The sequence below is a fragment of the Streptopelia decaocto genome, assembly GCF_964273445.1.
Source record: "Streptopelia decaocto genome assembly, chromosome: 3".
In the NCBI taxonomy this organism is placed as follows: domain Eukaryota; kingdom Metazoa; phylum Chordata; class Aves; order Columbiformes; family Columbidae; genus Streptopelia; species Streptopelia decaocto.
The window spans coordinates 56,078,631-56,101,408 of NC_138656.1; the positions used below are offsets into that span (position 1 = coordinate 56,078,631).

At 38.6% G+C, this 22,778-nt stretch overlaps 1 protein-coding gene across 1 annotated transcript in view; it reads right to left on the reverse strand.

The window, feature by feature from the left end:
- The window catches only part of NOX3 (NADPH oxidase 3), a gene marked incomplete at both ends in the record, with an annotated part of 60,917 nt that overhangs the window by 19,349 nt on the left and 18,790 nt on the right, over positions 1 to 22,778 (reverse strand). The window contains 6 exons of the mRNA XM_082048104.1: positions 3,238 to 3,356; positions 5,524 to 5,648; positions 8,838 to 8,984; positions 15,733 to 15,895; positions 19,471 to 19,724; positions 20,814 to 20,906. Coding sequence (XP_081904230.1) covers positions 3,238 to 3,356; positions 5,524 to 5,648; positions 8,838 to 8,984; positions 15,733 to 15,895; positions 19,471 to 19,724; positions 20,814 to 20,906 — 901 coding nt within the window. The remainder of the gene's footprint in view (positions 1 to 3,237; positions 3,357 to 5,523; positions 5,649 to 8,837; positions 8,985 to 15,732; positions 15,896 to 19,470; positions 19,725 to 20,813; positions 20,907 to 22,778) is intronic.

Sequence of the window (22,778 nt, forward strand, 5' to 3'; positions counted from 1 at the left end):
CACTTACTAGTGAATAAACTTGAATTATTATAACACAAATTCAGTCGTCATAATACCACTCTTTTTATTGTAAGAGCCAAAGTAATTAATCTGTATATTTACGGTCCGTGTCTATTATTAGTTTTCTGTATCAGGATGTGGTGAGTCTATGCAGTTATGACTATATTTTATTTACTAATATTTTCCTACACAGGGCTGAACACTTCCTGCTGAAGAAGCTGAATGAACAAATCCATGAAGATATCTTTCATTTTCCCTGACAGTGAATGATGTTTCCATATATAAACATCATAATAGAGTCATTACATATGCACTCACATTATCATAGCTGCTGTGTGCTCAGTGTTATTCAAAACAAGGCAGGAAGCCAATTCTTCCTAGTTCCCATTTTGATTTAAATTGTATTTGTAATAAAGGGATTTTCATTCAACCTAAATGCAGTTTCATCCTAGTCCAACAAACCTCCTCACTTCTTTTATTATTATTATTATTTTTCCTTTATTCTAGGTCACTCAGTCCTGATACAAGTGAAATTCTCCTCTGGTAGTGATAACAGCAGTGCTACTCAATGAACTATAACAAGGGCTCTAAATGCATCTCCTGTAGCATACCACAGTGATTTGCAAAAGTGGGAATAAATCAAAGCAGTGAAAAGATGCCATGTTGAGCCAGAAGCTAAATGTTACATCTTGTTGCATGAGGCTAGGGGGAGAACAGATCCTGTTTTTCTGGCAGCACAATATCTTTGTGCTTGTTACCTCCGATCCAACCCCATTAAAACAATCATTCAGAATCTGCAGGAAATTGTCACCTCTTTCTTTCATGCAATGGCAGCTGGTATTGGTGCCTACACACATTTCTCATTTCCTTCAAGATTTTCAACACAAATTAAAAAAAGCAGCTTAATTTATATTAAAAAATGTGTCAGCTTACCCTGAGGCTCAGCACGGGCACCAGGGAAAAAAGTAAAAGATAAATGCCTCTAGGTGAACTGGCAGAGACTCTAATTCTCTACTCACTTGACTGCTACACAGTATGCACCACATTAATCATTTCACATAGGCAGGCATTTAAAAAAAAAAACTTCAACAATTTTAAAACAAAGATGCATTGTCCTAAACTTAATAATAATATAACCGTATCTTGTAGAACAATCTCAGTTCACACAAACTGTATCCCCTAATAGAAAAGATATAAAATAACATTGGAGTCTTCTGTGGCATAATTTTTATTATTCTGTTTCTTTTGTCTATATAGTTATGTCCTCTCTAGTGGACATTTTTGTGTTTGTGTATAAGTATACATATATAATGTTGTCAGTTGTTTTATTCAAGTGCTGACAGATATAGGATGTTTTCAGACTTCTATTTTTATTGTGTGGCTGGGTAAATGCATTATGTGATCCAAGTGAGCTCTGTCACACTGCAGTCCAACTGGAATATAGTTTTTCTTTATCTTTCTAGGCTGGGGTATAGGGAAATATTTTTCTCACTTTTCTATCTTACATGAATGTAACAACAGTCCCGTATTTTTTATTTTGTTTTTCCCCTGTTCCGACAGCATTCTTCTGAAGAAACTGGCAGCTTATGGCTTGGATGGGCATACTCTTTACTGGGTAAAGAACTAGCTGGATGACCAGGCCCAAAGAGTTGTGAGGCAAATAGCAAGATCACAGCCCTGGGCTTAGGAGACCAAAGTTTGGCTTGTTGAAGGACCTGCTTGGAAGGACCTCATGCAATATGGTCCTAGAGAAGAGTTCAGTCAAACATGATGATTTTCAAGAATCACCTCCTCCAAGCTCAAAAATCATCCATCTTGCTGTGGAGTAGATCAAATAAAGGTGGTAGGAGGACTGCATGCATGAAAAAGTTCCTCCTGACAAAACTCAAGCACAAAAAGGTGGTTGTACAAGAGGTGGCAAAAGGGACAGGTAGCCCAGGGGGAGTATAGAGACACTGAGTGTGCAGGAATGGGGCTAGGGAAGCTAAAGGTCATCAGGAGTTGAGTTTGGTGAGAGAAGTGAAGTCATCAAGAAGGGCTGCTGTGCATGCATAAGTAGCAAAAGGATGCGTAGCACAACATTGACCCACTGCTGAATAGGTGGGAGACCTGGTACGCAAGCCATGGAGAAGGCTGAGGTATTCAATGCCTTTCTCACCTTGGTCTTTACAGGTAAGGCTGACCTTCAGAGATCCCAGGCCCATGAGGCAAGTGGGAAAATTTGGGGTAACTAAGACTTACCCTCAGTGAAAGAGCATCAGGTTAGGGAGCATTTAAAGCAAGCCATGGGAACTGATGGGATGCACCCAAGAGCGCTGAGGGAGCTGGCCATTCTTCAATATCTTCAAAAGGTCATGGTGTTCCTGAGAACTGGAAGAATGTAAATGTCACTCCTGTTTTCACAGAATCAGCTCTGAGCAGGGGGGTTGGAGTAGATGATCTCCAGGGGTGCCTTCCCACCTCAATCACTCCATGATATCTGTGATTCTGTATCTTTTAAAGCCCATTCTTCCATGCCCAATTTAAAAGACACCTGAAACTTTTTTCCACAGTTTCTGTTGCCTGTCTCAGGAGATCTGTTTGCTGAGTGCAAAAATTTCTGGGGTCCCCTTAACATATTAACCCTCAGAACATACTAACTTATGGCATGCACAGCCACCACCACTGAAGAAATGGCAAGTTTAAATTATGCATAGTTTGGCAGGGCAAAAGGATTTTGTTGAACAGGTGTGTTTAAACAGTACTGCTACAGCACAAAAGCTGATGTGGATGTGGATGCTGTAAGAAGTGCAAAATTAGAACACCAGGAAGGAAAATACCTTCAATGGCTGGGCACAATTTAAGCAGTAGGAACACGAGTATTGCCTGTGGTAGTAGTTTGATCATAGACAACAGTGAAGTACAGTTCTAAATGTTCATATTACTCATGCCTTTTTCTTCAAAGTTTAGTGGTTTGTGCTTGCTTTCACACAGGTGTGGATGGATTCACAGCACAGTCAAGTAAGAAATGGAATATCGACCATTCAGTTCTTCAAAGGAAAGGCTAAGGATGGGGTCCATATCTTAAGTTGGCAGAGGATGGTATTTTTCCACTGGAGTCAACACACCTACTTCAACTTACAACTGCTAATATCTGACATGAATGCTACAGAATGAGTTTAGGACAGGAGAAGGTGAGGAAAAAAATATGCAATTTGGTAGCACCTATTATGTAGTTGAGAAGTACAGCTTAGATACTTTCTTTGTTGTAGTGAAACTGAACTCCTCTTGGATCAACTGATGAATACGAGTTGCACATCTTTTGAATGATCTTAGAGAGAGTCTTGGGTCCACAGAAGAATACTCCAATACTGTTGCTGTAAAAATAACAACAAAAACATGAGAGTAACAGAGTAAATGGATGAACTGTACCTTTTGGCTGCCTCCAGCTTTGTCTGCATCTTTTGAAATGGCTTTTTTAGAAGTACATTTGAAAAAATTTGTGTGCTGTCACAAAGTATTACAGTATAATTATTTTAATACTTTAATGTTTATTATGTGTTATTGCATTATTTATTTGGCTTGCAATATTAGAGGTCACAGATGATTTTAAGTGGTAGTTCTTTGATTTTGATCTTCACAGGGTTTTTTTTAATCATAGAAACAAACATGCAGCTTGGGTTGAAAATTTTCAATGCTTTTTCTCCAGCTGAAGTTATTTGTTTGTTTGTTTGTTTTTCTAAAAAATGCACAACCTCCTCAGTTATTTCTGATTTTTCTTCTTTTTTTTTTTTTTTTTTTTTCCATTTCAACACTTTTCTGCCTATTGGACATTTTTTAAATGGCTGATTTAATAACAAAATTTGTAGATAGATAGTTCTTATAAAACAATAAAAACATGACCGATGTAGCAAAGAATTGTGTTCATAAGGGCACAAATCTGTTACAAGGAACTGGAAACCTGGTTCCTTCCTGCAAAGTGCCTTAAAGGGTTTGCTTCTATAATAAGTATACAGCACATATTCCTTTAAAACATATATGTACACACAGATACACATGCTGTGCTACTGGGGAAAGCTGAATCTATGTAAATGAATTGCAAGTGACAAGTGACAGCATGAGTTCCAAAACGTTTGCTTCTCTAAAGGAGGGGCTGTAGATACGATTTGGGTGTCTAAGACAGAGTCCCCATAAGTCATACCCACACTCCAGAGCTCAGTTGCACTAGGTTTAACCTGGAGTGGTATATTTCTGCTAATCTGCTGAAAGACACTGTTGCAATCAAGGGAAACTCCATGGACCTAGGTGTAGGGACCCAATATTTAGTCAGTTTGTAAAGGCTGATTGTTCCATCACACAATAGAAACTCTTGAGTTTCTTTGCCTCTTGAACCTTCTGTAACGCAGAGCAAGAAAAGGTAGGGTATTTTTTTTCTCATAGGGAATCCTTATTTCATACAAGGTGTTCTTTAAAAGGTTCAACATTGACCATAACATGGCCATCTAGGTTCAGAAGCAAATGCAGAGTTTTCTATTGCTTTAGCACTGGCTTTCTAAGAAATACCACAAGATCCAGTACAGAAAGTTAATGCTCATCTCCCTCCCTGATTTTTCTCAGTTGTACTTGAGAAAAGTAACAAAAAGTAATGCTTCAACTATAAGAGCTCTGATTATGCAGTAGAATCCCTATAAAAGGTCTTTCAAAAATCATATTTTCTACTCTTGCCCTTTTTCTATTTTTAATCTTTCATATATCCTGATTGTATTTATTTTGACCTCCATCGAGTGGTTTCTCTATTACAGTTATTTTTGCAATTTTATGGTATTCTTGTAGCTTACTGCATTCTCTTTGATCTCCTTCCTTTCAGCATTTTCTTGAGTCTTTTTCATCTTTAAAAAAAGTTTTCTTCTTTTTGTATCTTTGTCTCCCAAGTGCAAGCCTTTATTTTGCATTAGCAGGTAAATGTTTGGAAATCATAAAGAGTCACAAAGATTCTGGACTTTTCTACTGCTGAACACAAAATATTTCAAATTCTTGCTTCAAAGGCTTTCAGGAACAAAGAAGCTTTTCTTAGACCGCTAGCAAATCCACCAAGTTCACATGAACTGTCTTTGCCAGCAGAGACAAACTAATAACAGCACAGCATAGGCTTGCAAGAGTAGCCAAATATGTTAGGGAACAAACATATCCTTGACATCATAAGAAAAAAATCACAGTTTATCTCTTTAATAACCATCTTCAAGGGAAATTAATGCTACTTTGTCCTTTGTGCAGAACAGTAATTGGATTGTGTGTTTCAATTATATCTGGACAAAGGCCAGGATATTGAAATACTTCTAAATATTAGATTTTCTTGTCCAAAAATTAGATTTTATTGGCATTCTCTTTCCGAGATTTCTTCATTAAAAGCTTCATTAAGCATAAATCTTCTTTCCACACAGAAAAAAAAACCCTAAATTATTTTAAAAGGGTCATTTAGAAAGATTTGCCCTCACCTTCTCCCACTGTTTATTCTGAGAGTTACCTCAAGCCAATCTGCCTTACCTAGGATGGTTTTCAGCTAGTTTCTTGAACTCATTGTCCCAGTTTGGCCTTCCATAGCAGGTCTTCTGTCTCAAACCAGTAATTACATCTATCTTGTCATCATAATGCAGGGCTATGTGAGTAGCCTAAAGACAAAGTTACAAGATAATAATTTTAGAGTCAACAACATGTATTCCAAGTAAGACAGAAAAGCAATAATGCTGCTTCACTGTGAAAGATGGAAGTATTAATGAGGGAAAGGAAACTGTAATTGTCGGAGAGGAGAGGAGAGGAGAGGAGAGGAGAGGAGAGGAGAGGAGAGGAGAGGAGAGGAGAGGAGAGGAGAGGAGAGGAGAGGAGAGGAGAGGAGGAATACTCAAGAGTTCATAATATTACTGGAAGTTTGAAAAACCTCTTCTAAAAGTTTCCAAGACCTCAAAGGAGTTCAGTTTCTTGAGATGAAATGTTTGAAATTAGATGGGATTAAAATTCTGTCTTTACTAGCCTAGGCCTAAGTGCCTCAGTCACTTTTAGTGGCAGTCTTAGATTCTTAAACCTCTTATCAGCCTTTGAATATCTCACTCTACGCTTCCTTCACTGCAGATCCCAAAATGACAGTCACCATTTTAAAGCTAAGTTGGAGTTTAGGAAAGGGAGTGAAATGTACTGTAACAGAGTTTGACAATAGATGTTAGAAATTACATGTGTCTTAAGTAAGTCCAGAGCATTCTGCTGCTGATGGAAAAGACAACGGATGTACCAGCTCGGCAGGGGTAAAAGCCTGAATGTCTTGACTCTTCTCCTCGGGTGGAGGTAGATGCATAAAGTAAATCAGCTCAGGTAAAGCACTGGACTAAGTGAGCTGCACAGCTCCCAGTGCCAGTAAAATAAATCCTGATTTCCTGGGCATTTACTGTCTCTCAGGTCCTATGCTACACCCCTTACAATACTATGTGAGTACTTCCCAGGTACATTTAAAAACAAAACCACTGTCTCTCCTAATTATGCTGCTATTGTGTAGGAGTAATGTGCTTGCTTTCACTACAGACTTCATCATTGCTATCACTGTCGAGAAATTACCACAGGAAAGCTAAGTTTAAAAATGGGCTTTGCATTTAGTTCACGCCCTAGCATGAACTAGGCATCATTATAATCTCTTGCAGAAGTGGTTGCTGAAATTTAGATCCATATCCTGGAATATTGTATATTTCTCCTGCTAATGAGTCTTCCATGTTGCTTAACAACTCAATTATTCTGGTCAAGCACAGTCGTCACAAGAGGTCATGTTTCTAAAAGACTCTTGTTAATTTTGTCATGGAAGACTGGGAACAGTCTGAGAAATAACTTGAAGTGTTTGGTGGGAATGGGAGGTGGGGAACTGCAAGATCTTTTAATTGTTTACAGCAAAATTGTGCCACTGAGCAGATGGGCTGTTTCTGTTCATATTAAGTGGAACTTTTCCAGGATTTTTGGTGTTAGCCATTGTTATAGCTCACAGCATTAAAGTTGCCTACAAATTTCAGGGGCATTGCAAGGAGCAATAGGCTGAAACATGATTTCTTGTTGAAGCAGAGTCAGAAACTTGCCATTATCTGTCTGACCATCTGATGACAACATGGAACCTACAAAGAGATCAAAGCATTGAACAAACATTATGTCAGTAATGGAAGGTGCACTAGAAGATGTAAATTGCCCATCCAGCTTGCGTTCAGTTTCACCTGACTACTGGTCATCTCTATGGTGAGACAGGAAGAGAATGGGGAGAATGTTGCTTTTGTTGTTTGTTAAGGGAGAAGTAAAGCAAAGCATCATTCAGCTATTACTGTTGCTGAAGCTCAAATTTTGAGGAGTGATGAATGGGAATTCATGTAAATACAAGTTAGACCTATAAGATGAGGGAGCTTTGTGGATTTTTAAAGAATGTGGAGCTGTTACCTAGCACACTTCCCTGGGCTTGACCAGAGTAGGAGAAGCAGCCACTGGAAAGCATTCCTCTTCCCCCACTGCCCTTTAGAGGTGGGATGCTGAGGTGCTCCAGGAGCAGGAACACTACCAGTGTAGGCTGGGAGGCAACACAGCTCCAGCGGTGCTCCTGTGTCACCAGCAGCACAGAATAGTGAGGCAGTGCTGACAGGAGATTGGATGATGGGGCTTGAAGAGAAGAAGGAGGCACTTCAGAAAAGTGCAGGGCACATGAATTAAGAAAGTCAGGCATCCCAGCAAGAATAGTTGTCTCCCTACCTGACTCGTGGCCTGATGTTTGCCCAAGAGGGAAGTGAGATAATGGCAGTTGAGAGATGAGGGCAACCTAGTGTTTTGTGAGGTTCCTCAATGGCTTCTTAGAAAACAGTTTTTAGGTAATACCCTGTGATATTGCTAATGCACAGTGGTGGTTTCTGTAACTGCCATATACCTCACGATGGGAGTAGATTTTTCTGAATACAGCTTTACACACATACGTAGTTAATTGACAGAAGCCCTAAGGAAAGCAGGAAGAAACAGTGGGTGGGGTTTTTCTGGCAGCAGAGGTAAGAAGGGAAAAACTGTATGAAATCTATTTTTTAAATCTCTACCAGACAGTCCTTCATTCAACAGAGACAGCAGGAAATAAAACAGTAGAGCAAAGACTTTCCTGTGAGAGTTTTTCTGGCAGGTGCCTAACTTTGATCTCAGTGTCATCTAAGTGATCCATTAAAAATAAGAGGGAGACAAAATCACCTCCATCTGGGTCTAAGTAGACTAAAGAAATTGAATAAAATTGACCCAGTCAATTAAGTGCCTCAAGTTGGGATGATCCGAATACATTATACGAGAGCAAATTTGAAGTCAACCAGAGAAAATATATTTTCAAACAATGTGAATTAGTCCTTAGAGTTGGTTGCCAAAATGTCCTAAGCCCAGCAGAGCTCAAAAGTGTACTGGATGTATATGTGAACAACAAAAATTCTACAAAATAATAAGAGTAAACCCCACATTTTTATACAATCTTCCATGTTTCAGTGCAAAAATGCCAGAATCTATTGAAAGACCATTCCAAAGATGTGGACAAAATGCCCCTTCACAAGCTCCTGAAAGGCTTCCTGCGCTTTTCTGCAAAACACCTGGTAATCAGCACTGCCCAAGCCAAGATATAGGACTGGAAGGATCACTGGCTTGATTTCTCCATTCCTGTTTTCCTAAATGTGAGATGGAAACAGACAGCTTGGTGTCTTTTTATTTACAGTTCTTTGTCTCTCTGCTTCATCCATCATTTATTCAGCTGTTCCCGTTCTATATGTTACCATACTGGAAAAGCAAGGTACATTAACTCAGACTCGTAAGAGTTTCGTTATTACCTGACTTTCATCCCAGCCAGTAAGAAATATATGATAACTTAGAAAATAATTTTTCCCTTTTTCAGACATTTTTGTTTCCAAATGGAACAGAAGATCAGCAAACCACTCGAACGCTGATGGGTCTCGACAAATCCAGTAAAAATAAACCTGTCAGATAAAAGTAAAGAGATTTAACAAACAACAAACTTTCAATAAAACTTCCCAATCATTGGTTCAAGTCATTAAGTACATAGCATGTGACTGTTCTCCACTGTAAATTTAAACATAATTAGACACCATTTTGATCATGTAGAGTTTTGATATTTTAAAAAATTAATTTTCATCTTAAAGACTGAGTGAATAGGTTAATATGTTAGTGAGGATAGGCAATGTACAAGTCTCCCATCTCCCCCTGCCACTGCATCTCTAACTTATAATACCTAACCCTGCATTTGTCACAAATAAGTTGATTATTCATTGAAATTTGTTTATTTATTTTCAGTCATATTAAAAAGGGAATTTCAGTTTCATTACTCACTGAAGCAATGAATTTCCGTTTCTCAAGACCATATGCCATAAGTTAACGGTTGATGTGGTCAAAACATAGTTGCATTCTTCAAGGCAGATACCCTACCTACAAGCTACAGAATGCTGTCCCATGATTGGTTTTCCATTGATTGAAAACATCCTCTTTATGAAAAATTTACACTTTTTTTCTCATCCAGATTCCTCTAGCTTCATCTCCTATGTGCCACATCTCATTTTAGTGTCTTGGATTGGAGAGCCTGTTAAGAAAGTTTTGTTCCCAGGTAGAAATTAGAGGCTGGGATCAACTCATGCTATAATCTTCTCTGTGGTAAACCAAACACTCCTGGGATCTGTCACTGAGAGTCTAACTTGCCATTGTTTAATCATTCCTATCATTTATTTCTACTTATTCCTCTACAGCAGTCAGTCACATACAGAGCAGAGTTTGTTTAATTAAAAAAGGAGCAGTATGGAGGATAATGTAAAAGCTTATAAGGGATGGCTGGAACTTCTATTATTGTGACTGTGATTTTTATCTTGTTGCAAAATCCTTTTATTTTCTCCAACCCATATCTCTTTGTGCTCACCAACCCCTCTGTTTTGTTGTACCTCGATATCAAAAGTAATCTCAAAGGTCTGTCCCCAAGGAAATAGTTTTGGGAGTTCTGATGATTTGGAAATTGTAGCCCTTTTTTTGTAGGATCGATGCGATAAAGATGCATATTAGACACTTCGGAAGTGAAAAATCAGAGAAGAAACTAAAAAGCCATAAAGAGATCTCCCAAAGATTTAATATACTAGGTTGTCAGACTTCTGGTAAGGTGGTCTGAAAAAACATGTGGTAACACCATGCTTCACTGGAGATTTGGTGAAAGAAACTAACAGTAATTTGAGATGCTTCCTAGATCTGAGTGTACTGTAAAGGACCATCTGCAGTTTTTGTAAGAAATATAAATGAAGTATCATCCTAGAAAACAGAGAGAAAGCATTCACGGTTAAGTAGGGTATTTTTACAGCCCAGGAATAGGAATGTCTGCAGAACTTTAGTACCAGCCATCTTGGCTGTTTGCTTTTTCCCCTTCTGTTTCAGTGTTTTGCCTTAAATACAACCTCATTTCTTTACAGGGGGTTGCTGCTGATTTACAATGGCATAGATTATGAGGAAAAAAAGCAAGTTCACTGACTTTATAGCATTTCATTTTTGTGACCAACAACAGCATTATTTTAAATTACTGAAACTAGGTAAGATTTATAGCTTTAACCTTTATGTGGCTTTTTGTGTCTGAATCCTGAACTCCTCTCTTGTTCATCATCCTCAGCACCTCAAAAATCAGGCCACTGAGTGCTGTCAGTCTGTATCACACTGTGGCTGTTGATTTGTAGTGAGAAATTTCTTCCCCCAGCCTCAACTTGATCACCTTATTTCTCAGGTCTTTTCAGCAGTTCATTTCGTGGAAATGTATATTTGGTACATGTGTGTGGAGAGGAATGAATAATGAATGTGCATGGGGTAGCACCTGGGAGTGTGGGGCAGGACTGGGAGCCAAGCACGTTCGGGGAAGGAGGAAGAAAAGCCAGCTGAAGAGCTGAGACAACATGGTCTTGAATATGGAGGACCATTTTCCGGAATATCAGGCTATGGAGCTCGAAGCAGTGCTTTTAGCTGGTTGCAGACCTAGCTGTCACAGTAACAGCCAGTCCAACTGAATTAGGTCAAGCTGCCTCTGGCAGAGTCCTCTTGAGAAAGGATGTAGCTTTCTGAAGCCACAGAAATTCTCATCCCCGGTGCAGTTCCACTGAAGCAGTATCCATTGCACTGCCTCTAATTTTTGCATGTTAGAGGTGGAGAGCATTTGGTAATGAAGAAAAGCTGTCATTATAAGAAGTAATTTTGGCCATGATTATAATCTTAGAAAGGACACAGTGAAGAAGGCCTGTGGGTAAAAGGTCTCCTTTTCCTCTCGATCAAAGAGGACTTCTAGTATAATACGTTAAAATAAATGCTGTTTACAAAGGAGTCTTCCTTTCATTACACTGACTGCCCATAATATAGCACAACATATTACATGTATAATTAAAATACAATAAATGCACAATAAAATTAATCCTTATTAAAACTGTAGAATAAAGCCAGCTTCAGTGCATTTCTATAAGTAAACAATTATTCTGAATCCTATATTTTTTCCTTGTAAGCCTCATACTATTAACTGACTGCAATTATTGAGGACCCTTAAAAATCTGTTTTAGATTTCCGTTTCATTAGTCTCCACCCACCCTACCCCCATCAACTACATTCATCAGCCTGATGGCTTGCCCAAGTAAACTGTCTTAAATTTTCCAAGTGCTCTTTTTGCAAATTGAGTTAGATGCAGTGTTGCTATTAATCAGATCTGTAATGCAGGGGGTTGAGTAGTCGCTTATTTCTGTGATACTCCACTCCCTTGCAATGCATCTGTATTTATCATTCAGTTTCCCACGTCCTGAATTTTGTACAATAGACAAGAGCAAGGCCTCCAATACTTCTTTCCTGTAAGGTGAAAGAACACACTTTGTAAATCAGCTTCCATCATGTTGAAAGTTGTTGATAGTTACCTGTTGATGACCATCCCTCTGTTTCTACCTACCTCCTGAAGACAGAGGTGGAGCTGCGGCTCTGAGCGAAGCCAGCTTTTCACCAAAGGGGCTGTTGTGGTTTAACCCCAACTGGCAACTAAGCGCCACACAGCCATTACCTCATTTTGTGCCCTACTCCCTCCATGGGATCAGGCAGAGAATCATAAGAGTAAAAGTGAGAAAAGTCATGGGCTGAGAGAAAGACAGTTTAATAGGTAAAGCAAAAGCTATAGATATGAGCAGAGCAAAACAAATGACTCAATCTCTACTTCCCATGGGCAGGCACGTGTTCAGCCGTTGCCAAGAAAACTGGGGTCTATGATGCATGATGGTTACTTGGGAAGAAAAGACATCATAACTTTGAACACTACCCCACTTCCTTCTTCTTCCCCCAGCTTTATACGCTGAGCATGACATTATATAGTGTGGAATATCCTTTTGACCTCAGCTGTCCTGGCTATGTCTCCTCCCAAGTTCTTGTCCACTGCCAGCCTTCTCACTGGCAGGATAATGAGAAGATGAAAAGTCCTTGACTTGGTGTAAACCCTGCTTAGCAACAACTAAAACATCAGTGTGTTATCAATGTTATTCTCATATTGAATCCAAAACACAGTACCATATCAGCTACTAGAAGAAAATTAACTCTGTCCCAGCCGAGAGGGGTGTAAGGGGTATACACGGTGGTGAAGCAGTGATGCCCAGGAAGGCACCTTCATCCCTGGCTCTTGCTGCTCCCTCTTAGACATGACTACTTCCTGCAAAACCTAGTCCTTCCCACTCCTGAATATACCACACTGCCCTTGGGCTGTAGCTTACCAAAAAAGATTAGAGATTTTCCTCAGCCCAATTAATTGGTTCAAAGGGCCAGGGAAGGGACAGCAGTGCTTGCAGTCTGGGGCATACAGGAGATGGGGCATCATCAGCCTGCACAAGGCTCCCATTTAGAGCTAGGGTGGCAGCAAGCAGCAGTTTGCATGAATGCAGGACAAGGTTTTAATTTATACCCCTAAATTTGAAGCAGGGGCCTAAACTGTTCTCAAACACAGCTCAGAAAGACAGTTACATTTGATAGCAAAAAGAGCTCAGGTTTTTAGGTCTTTGGGAGGAGGTGTTTTGCAGACAAGGCTATGGCTCGGGTGGAGCTCAAAGCAGAAGGTTACCTCAGGCAGGGAAAGTTGGTTTCAAAACAAATGGAAGAGGATGTTATTGTTTTTCTCACTGCATGTAGCTGAATTTATTGCCAAACTTGCTGTGGCTGTCAAAGTTCTACATGGGTTCAAAAAGCAATTATACAAACCGATGGAAGAAAAATCTACTAAGTGCTATGAAACACAGAGATGCGGCTCTTGTATCAAGACACTACTGAACTGCAAGTTGCTCAAAGGCAAGAAGGTGTCCACTGAAGAAGTATTGCTGTATGATTTTCTGGACTGTATACATTTCCCTAGGTGTTCATGAACAGCCACTCTCAGAGACAGCATATTAGGCTAGATGGATGTTTGGTGAGACCCAGAAGGAGCTTTCTTATGTCCTTATGTAGGGTGAAAGAGAAAGTGTATATTTGCCAATATTATCATCTGATGAATTAGTACAATTTTATCAATTTCAGCAGAAATTGGTCTGAAAAATGAGACCACTAATGTGAAAAAAAAAATCATTTTATGCATAACTAAAGCCAGTAAAAACTTTCCAGCCATGACTAGTAGTAGCGTCCTTCCTCATCACAAAAAATGATGGGGAAATGAAGGCTCTAAGGCTATTTAATTGTGAAGAATCAATTAGATAAATGTGTACGCCTTTCTATTTGCTGGGTTTTTTAAATTATACAGCTGCAGACATTATGGAAGCTATGAGTATTTATATCTGAACCGTATGTGGGCAACACTAAGAAATATTAGTTCAATAAGCGTAATGATAGCTGTACTCAAATCAAAATGAAGTTGTTAAAAAAAGAAAAACCTCTTATTTATTTCCTTAATAGACATTTCTATGGTACTCATCATGGCAGAAAGAGAGTGCTGAATACTTTGAGGAAGATTAAATTATTTGTAATTATACCACAAGTGGAAGCTTTTAACCAACGGAAAAAAAAATGTGGAGCTACCCTGAGATTAATCATTCCAACTAAGATGGCTGCTAAATTTTTTAAGTAATGCTGTGAACTTCCCCAGCACCTTACAAAATATTTTACAAACACCAATGAAGTTTAGCCTTATAACACCTGTGAAAAATAAGCATCACTATTCCCACTGCAGCAACCGGGAAACCAAGATATAGAGAAAGGATATATAGAAATCATTACACTTTTGTGTTTCCCAGGAATTCAGAAAAACTGAACTCTATAGCAGAAAAGCATGGCAGAAGGCACCATGCACTTATCTTTGTAGGCAGACTTACCCAAGATTCTCCCTAAGCCATGGATGAACACCCTGAGGTATACTGTACTCTCAATGTTAAATTCTGTTCTTTTCCCCTTAAGATAACAACAGCAATGACAATAGTAACAATTTTACTTCTATACAAATAGAATATATATAATATACATATATAATGTATATGTAGCTCTCCTTACGGTGGAAAAGATCATTCCGGTACAGTGGTAGTGTTTGCAAATACACTTTTCACATCTAGCACATATTTTCATTTTTATTTCCCTCCCTTCTCAGTGCTTTTTGTGCCTCAAAGATCCCTCCTGGCAATTTGAACCTGTCCTCAACTCCTCAGTTGCTAAAATCCCAGATGCTTTTTCAGTGGCAGCTTGTCATTAAGATGCCAGTTTTAACACTCTTCCATTTAAAAAGATCAGCCCCTTGGTCCTGCAATCAGCTCTGTATGCACTGACCCTCTCAGAGATCTGTCCACTCCAATGCAATTTCAACATCTGTCCTTAAATGTGAAATGTTGAACAGTTCCTCATTCAGCTTTTGTATTGGAAAAAGAGCTAAAAGAAGCTGTAAGGTCTGCAAGTTACCACTTGACATGATGGATAAGAAAGAGAATGTTTAACACTGATTTTTTTTCTTTTTCTTTCTTATCCCTAACCCTACTTAACCCATTATCTGTTCTTCACCTGTCCTCCCCCAGTGTTGCCTCATATATCCTTACCAGAAGATACATAACAGGTTACCAGATCAAAAGTATGTTAACTTAATTGGTGCCATCTATGCCTTACAGACCCCAATATATTTTTTCAACAAAATAATTAAAGTGGTTTGAGGCAGTAATATGCACCTTGATATATGCATCTCATCCAGAGCTTAAATGCCTCTTAAAATGCCTTCTATGCTGGCTAATACCCTGATTTTTCAAGGTGAGAAAAGCAGCTAATGATTGCTGAATGCAGCACTCAGAACCAGGACACCCAGCCAAAGAACCCTCATGAAACCTGCAGCTGTACAAGGAGCAAGTGCTGCCCTTCACCTCTGAGATGACCTTGCAATTTTTTTTTTCCATAGGAAAGAGGACAAAATTATCTTGTAGCTGTCTGACTACCTGTCTAGCTATGACAGACGTTCCACATTTATCTCCAGTTGCTGTCGAAAATTTGGTTCTTCAGCTTTTACTGAAAACACTGCGGCTAGAGATCCCTTCTTCCTCAGGATATGACAGTGAATTCAAGAGACTCTGCCCCACAACAGCTCCTGAGGCAGCTGCAAATCAAGTGGCTGCTTCTGAGAGGGAGTGAAAGCACTCAAGTGAGTCTCTAGCTCTCTCACCTGGGAAAATAGGCTCATTTGTGGAACTTCTTGATGGAGCAATAAACTTTCCCACCTACCTTCTGCAGCACCAGTGCTGTGTTAAGGTTGCAGCATTTGTACCAAATGGATTTTAAAATAGAGGCAAATGGTGTGACTCCAATTCCTGCTGCAATGCACACACTCACTCGGTAGTGAAAGACGTCTGTGGTTGCAGATCCGTATGGTCCATCCACAGCCAGTCTACAGCAACAAGACATTCAATCAAGGGTCAGCAACAGATAAAACAACAGAAATTTGTTGGACTACATATTTTCAAAAATTAACTTCTGTTAAAATAGAAGAGAAACTGCCATATAAACTACCCATACAAACACAATTAATTTTCAGTGGGTGTAATTTAATAGCAAAGCAACTTTTTTTTCTGAAAGGAGAGAACAAGAGCACCCATGTGGGTTTGGGGCCTGGCCATCTATTTAAGCATGCAATTGCAATTTTCTGGCTTTCTGAAATGTGATTAGTCATATAATTGCATGTCCAAATTTAGCTGTGGAATTTGCATATTTAATTATGAATTACTGAAAAGCATCCTGTTTTAGAGCTTTATTTTTCATTTTGTATATATCAAAGTCAAGATGAATGGATTATATTAATAATTTTGAAAATTTCTTTATATGTGTTAAAAGACAAAGCAAGGAAAAGGTCATCATATGCAAGAAAACTACTACTTTCTCATGCCTACCTTAAAATGCAATATTTCAAAAATACATTTTAGCAATAATACTGTATTTAGTATCTGACATAAAGGCAAAATTTGTACAGAGCAACTATGCTTTATATTAGTAGCTCCTATAATCAACGTTGCTGATAGATTCATTTTGGTCAAAATTAGAGTTGAAAAAAATTATTAAATAATCAGATTCATTCCTCTAGCATCATGGAATGTAAATACACACAGTACTTTGGAGTGCTCCATCCAGTCTGTCTTTAAATAACATGAGTGCTCTGGAAGACGGTTTCACTATTTAACACTCAGACTGTAGGAAAAAATAGATTTTTTCTTGCTTCAGGTTTTCTGTTGTTCTGTGCTCTTTATTGCATGAATCATCTTTAAAATTGACTTAAATACTACAAGCAAATATGCAGACATAGGAAGAATTTTAACAGGAATATAAAGGGGGATCACTAAGCAGTGGTACACACAAATATAGGGACACACATATCTGAAACCCTATTGTTGCATTCTTATAGTCCTAGCAAACGTTTTTCCTTTCATTTGTATTTGTCACATGGTTTATTTTTATTTCAATATTCCCAGTGCTCTACAAGTGCAGTAGCAAATGAAGCAGCTACTCAAGGATAACTTTTGAAAATCTGGCCTCAGATATAGACAAAATAAGTTGCCTTTATTTTTTTTTTTTTCATATTTATTGTTATTCAGATTATTGCCCAGCCCTGTACTTGTGGAGCTTTTGAAACTTTCTGTAAAATATGGTTAATTTAGGGAACGTATGTAAAGTGCCTAAATAGTGCTTTCAGGTAAGCTTTCTATTTAGTACAATGTGGGCTTGAAAGCAATTCTCGTTATTGTTAGTAGATTGAGAAAAAAATGTTCTGGAAGGAATTTCAAGAGATTTTTTAATCTGTCACTGTTCTATAAGACAGGAGAAATTATTTTTGAATCATTCCTTCCAGAGATTTCTATCATCAACCTACTCCTAAATCCTCAGGTGACAGAGATCCCATCATTGGTTTGAATGCCTTGCTCAGCCATAGCAAGAGAGTTTAGCTGAATACAAAGACTCAGAGAAGTAGGAAGGAGAAAGCGGAGGAAGAGAAACTGAGCTATACAACCTGTTCATTTGATCTAGAGAGGGTGGAGGAAGGTAAGAAGGTAGTAAACAAATTGACAAAAAATATTACATTTGCATTTGCCAAGGGGGGAGTAGAAAATAGGGGTTATAGATGTTTCTAGCTTGAATTATCCATGTTCTTTGTGCCCATCTACACAATTTTATCAGAAAGAAGCATTGTAATTTTGGGGAATGCATGAGAAGTATCTAGTTTTGGAAAAGGAACATGAGCGGATTCTTGTATTATGTTTAGAATTTTATTATTTGCTGATCAACATAATTATGTTGTACTCCTGACCATAAGAAAAGTTGTATTGTGTTAAAATATACTAAAAGGGCAATTAAGTGAGCCAAAATCCCTAAGGGGCATAGTATGGAACTCAATTATTTTCATGGGAATAGTCTATTATATGGTACTATCTCTCAAACTGACCAGCAATCATAGCTGTGTTTTCCACCTATATAAATAAAGATATATTTTAATGTAATCTTCCTTTATTAGTTATGATACAAATGCTTTATTTTTAGAACCTTGCCTTGTCATTCAGTTCTTATATGGCTTCTGTCTTCTGCTTGGTTTCTGCTATATGTTATTTTTTAATGTAGTCACCAATTTGGTGTTTATTTTTAGATATTGAAATCTGTGAAAAAGACTTTTTTTCCCCTTTATTGCTAGGTTAACTATTGAAATACTCTTTTTAATATATTGCAAGAAAGAAACTGAATGATGGCATTAGGCACCCTAACAAGATTAAAAAGAAGAGTCTTTATGTATGAAAGCACTGTTAATTTCACCCCTGCACTGTGGCCAGCAATGTTTGATAACATTTTTCTCTTTCTCATTCTTTACACTGGCTGTAATTCACTTTGGACCATTTTTGCTCCAGTTCTGCTGAAACGGCATATTTCTCATTCCAGTTGCTTTAACAAAGGCATGAGTGTCATTTCTAATTCTTATTAGCTGATAAAATACAAAGACTGGACCTTCTTTCTTGTCTGCCCCCACCTTTTGGTGTGCCTCTGTAGCTCAGTGGTGTCTACAAGCTTTTTTGGTGACTGTTCTTTAGCATCCAAGTCCCATTAAACTATATAAATGTAGTTAAAATAGTGCTTTTTGTGGTTCAGTTTTACTCAGTCATCAAAAGCAGTTTTCCAGGAGGGAAATAGGTCCTTCAGTCCCAGGCCCTACACACTCCACCAGAATTGAAACGATCCTGTGCCAGACACTTTTCTTTGCTGGAAATCTCTGGTATGCCTGCAAGGAGCTAAGTGGTTTGAATCTGTCACGTATAGAGCCACATGTTTAGATGGTGTAAGTCTGGATGCCTCCAATAACTTCAGCAGAGCCCTGCTGACTTATAACAATGAAGCATCAACCTTTTGCTTGGATTAAGTTGCCACAGATACAGAATTTGAATGCTGAAAACCTTTATAAGGAGGAGAAGGGTTTGGAGACTGGAGACAGAGTTGAGGGAGACTACTGGAAAGAAGTCAGGCTCAGAAAGAAGTTCTTGGGGCCACAAAATATCTAAGTAACTGAAAGGGAAAAGCTGGAAGTTTGAGTAGCAGGTGATGGGTGCCCTCAGAGCATAAGCATATGGGCAAAAAGCTAGCAGAGAGCTTCTGGTGTCATTTAAATTCCATTCATAAGCACCTATTTGTCAAAATGCCTCTCTTTAGGTGTGGATATAGATGTCAGAGATTTAGATGATAGCAGCAGAGATGTAAATATTGATATGGACTTTAAATCTTGATTAGTCATCAGGTCTTCTTGATAGCTATTGGGCTAAGCTCATGACTGCATTTATTTGTGGTTTTTAGCATAATGGCCTATTTATAGATCCATAATTATGATCTAATACTGTGTCATAAAGAACACACACAAAATTAATTGGAGTTAAAATGTTAACATTTATTTTAAGATGTAGAATTAACATTTTAAAATGTGTTGTTTGCAATCCAAACCTTGGTAACGTCCACAGTTCCTTGAAAGCTCGTTCCTCAGCTCCAAAGGCCTTGAAGACAGCTGCAGTCCAATCCCCGGTGACCCGTATGTGAACGCTGAAGAAGTCCTCCTCAGGAGCAGAGGTGAGGGTGAAAGGATGCCACTCCAACTGTGAGACAGATGGGCACTGTAGGAAGATATATTGACCAGGTCCCATTTTAAAGTCACGTTTCTTCATGTGAAGCTCAAGCACTCCAGAGGAATGTTTCACAACCTAAACAAGAACAAAAGGGCCTATTTTGTTTTCCTTGAGAAGAGTTTCTTTCCATTCAGTTACAAGTGACTTTGCAAGCATTTCTGTTTGAGTTCAACCCCAAGTAAATGCAAACTGGGATGCACAGTAATTTTTAAATGGCTTACGAATTATGGTCTAAAGTGCATGTTGCAATGCTGTTGCTGCACCGTAGACTGAGAGCAAGTACAGCATGTATTGTGGGACAGCTTGCTTTGTGAGTCTAAAAGGCAAAGGAAAGGCTGTAACAATTCAACATTTTGTCAACTTTCAATCTTAGTAGAGCCTATGCAAAAGTATTCCTTAATAGACTGGAATAATTTTGCAGTTTTACTCTGATGTAACACAGTTAACATGTATGGGATTATTGTTGATTTAGCAAGAAGAAAAAAGCCCAGTGAGCTCAATTCTAATATACTTTTATTAAGAGATGATCTCAGTTAAGCAGCCAGTTTTATATGTCATGCTTAGTACTCAGATCACAGCCACTCAGAAATCAGCAGCAAGACTTATCCGACATGCTTTTCCCGTCACATGAGATAAGCCTGTTTCTGATTGCTGGCTTGATATGTATGGGCTTGCCCGCTTGAATCGTGGCATTCACCATCCATTCACTGTGAGTTAAATAGGCCCTTAGCACACAGAAATATTTACAACTGGAATAAATTGTTACAGTGGTAACAATGGCTCTTTCAAATCTCCAGATTTGAAAGAAAAAACTGTGTCCTACTGAAGTAAGAGTCCTCCAAAGACACGTCTCTGCCATTTACCACAGCAGCACATGGCTTTCAGTTCAGTAAAAAAAAGAGATCCTCTGTGCAGGAGTTTGTGTCGTGGTGATATAAGTCTAGGTAACCAAATTTGGCCCTGAATGGAATATTCATATGGTCTTGCTGTTGGAATAAGTGCAAAACCTAAAACCAATATTTGGCTGAAACCATGGTAATGATAGAAGAGCTACTGAAGCTAGGGGTGAAAATGAGGACATAATATAAAGCAGTTGTGTATAAAAGATAAAAAATCATCGACATAACTTTTTTTTCACTCAGACATACAAGCTATGTTACATACCTTTGTAATGACCACCTCCTGATGAAATCTCCAAAATCTAACAATTCTTTCACAGATATACAGCACCATAGGACTTAAAACCCACTTCCAAGCCTGCAGAAAGTTGCATATTAAAAAAAAAACACAAACCAAACACATTTATTTCAATTTCTAGAAAAATATTTTGCATTTCTGGTTTAAATCACCAGTAACCTAAATTATTTGTTTTCTCTCCTGTGATTTTTGTTCACCTTTCTCAAGAAAGTATTTATTTCAGTTGTTGCTGTAGTAATTCTGGCTTACTTGTGAAACAGACATATGGGACTCCTTCACAGATGTACTCCAAAAGCAGTGCTAATATCTATCTGTATTCTGGCCAAGAAGAGTCCTTTAAAATTTTTTCCTACTAAAAGGCAAAAACATTAATCTGTTTAGGTGTTACATATAGATGTCATTGGACCTGAAGACATATAGCTGCATACATTTATAAAATATTACCCATAGCGTTACTATTTTTTTGCTCTTCAAAGTCTAAAGTATTTCAGAAGGGTCAGATAGGAGTAGCTGTTACTGTCAGCCGTGAGTTTTCTGATGCTGCATGAGAAAACATTAAGTCCCAAATATTCAATTAGAGGAATGGGATATATTTCCGTTTAATCCATTAGCTGTCTCTTTATCAGTAAATGTGTTTTTTTTATCTAGGATACTACGCTACTATAATTTAAGTATTGTGGAGGATTGCAGTGCTTCTACTTGCTAGTTGTATGTACTGATCATTGTAACAATCAAAGATACTTGGCTATTCACATATACTAGCTGCTGTTTTCATTGAGTTGCACTGATAGCTAAGATAATTAGATGTAATTGAATCTTCATGATTTAATTTTTTTTTTCTACAAGACACACTGTTTTATTTCCAGTTTTGTTAATCACACAGCTCATTCTAGCAAACTGAAGACTCCACAATCATATGGCTTTTAAAATCTTCAAAGAGTAACTTCACTTACTGAAACATGGATTTTGCTCCACAAGATGGGTAAGGGGGATATAAAGTATCTTTTATGAGAAGCAAGCCATAAAATTATGTGGCTTCCTTAGAAAGTGCTAAGAGGATGGAATTGCAATTTCCCAAGGTTAAGTCTTGAAAATTAAAAAAATGCATGATTTAATAATAGGAAGAAACCAGCATAAGCCAGAAGATTCTCAGTTAAAGCAGGAACTCAACACATCCGTTGTCCCTAAATACTACAGGTGTCTCTGCACAGTGGGTAATCTCATGTCTTGAATATATTTGCATATATCAAGCCACAATAATGATGAGGCTTCTTTTTCCTCCCTTCCATTTGTGCTACCTGTAAATAAAAGCATGTGACAGGAATGTTAAGGCTGTAGGCTACCCTGTGTGAGAGCTCAGCTGAGATTTCAAATGTGCCATCGCTCCAGTGCAACAGAGCGTTCAATCCAAAATATCTTTTTGCTGAGTTGGGACGACAGGGCATCCACCAGGAGGGATGGGCTGCCCAGGCAACATGGCTCCTGGCTGGCTAGTCAGGGCATCTGTATTCTTGCCCAAGTGGTGTTTCCTCCTGTAATGAGAATGAATGGAGATGGGGCAGTGATGGCTCAGGAGAAACTGTGAGGACAAATGTCTGGATGACCCAGGTGTAACTAAGGCATCAGATCAGGCTCCCATGGGCTGAAATATGGGGTGAGGAGCAGATGTGGCATGACTGAGAGAGGAGCTTTGCTGCGCTAACCTCTCTTGGGAGCCGTGGTGAGTGGGGTTCGTGCTCCGGTGTCACCTCACATGATCCCAGGTATGCACAAGGCTGTGCTCTCCCTGCTCCATCACATCCCCACCTGTCCCTGCTGGTGCTGCCTGGGTCTTGCCATGGCTTTTTAGCCTCTGAATGAATTTGTGCTGTCTATCTGCGATGTGTAACAGGTATCACACCATAGCACATTACACATCCAGCAAAGCACCGT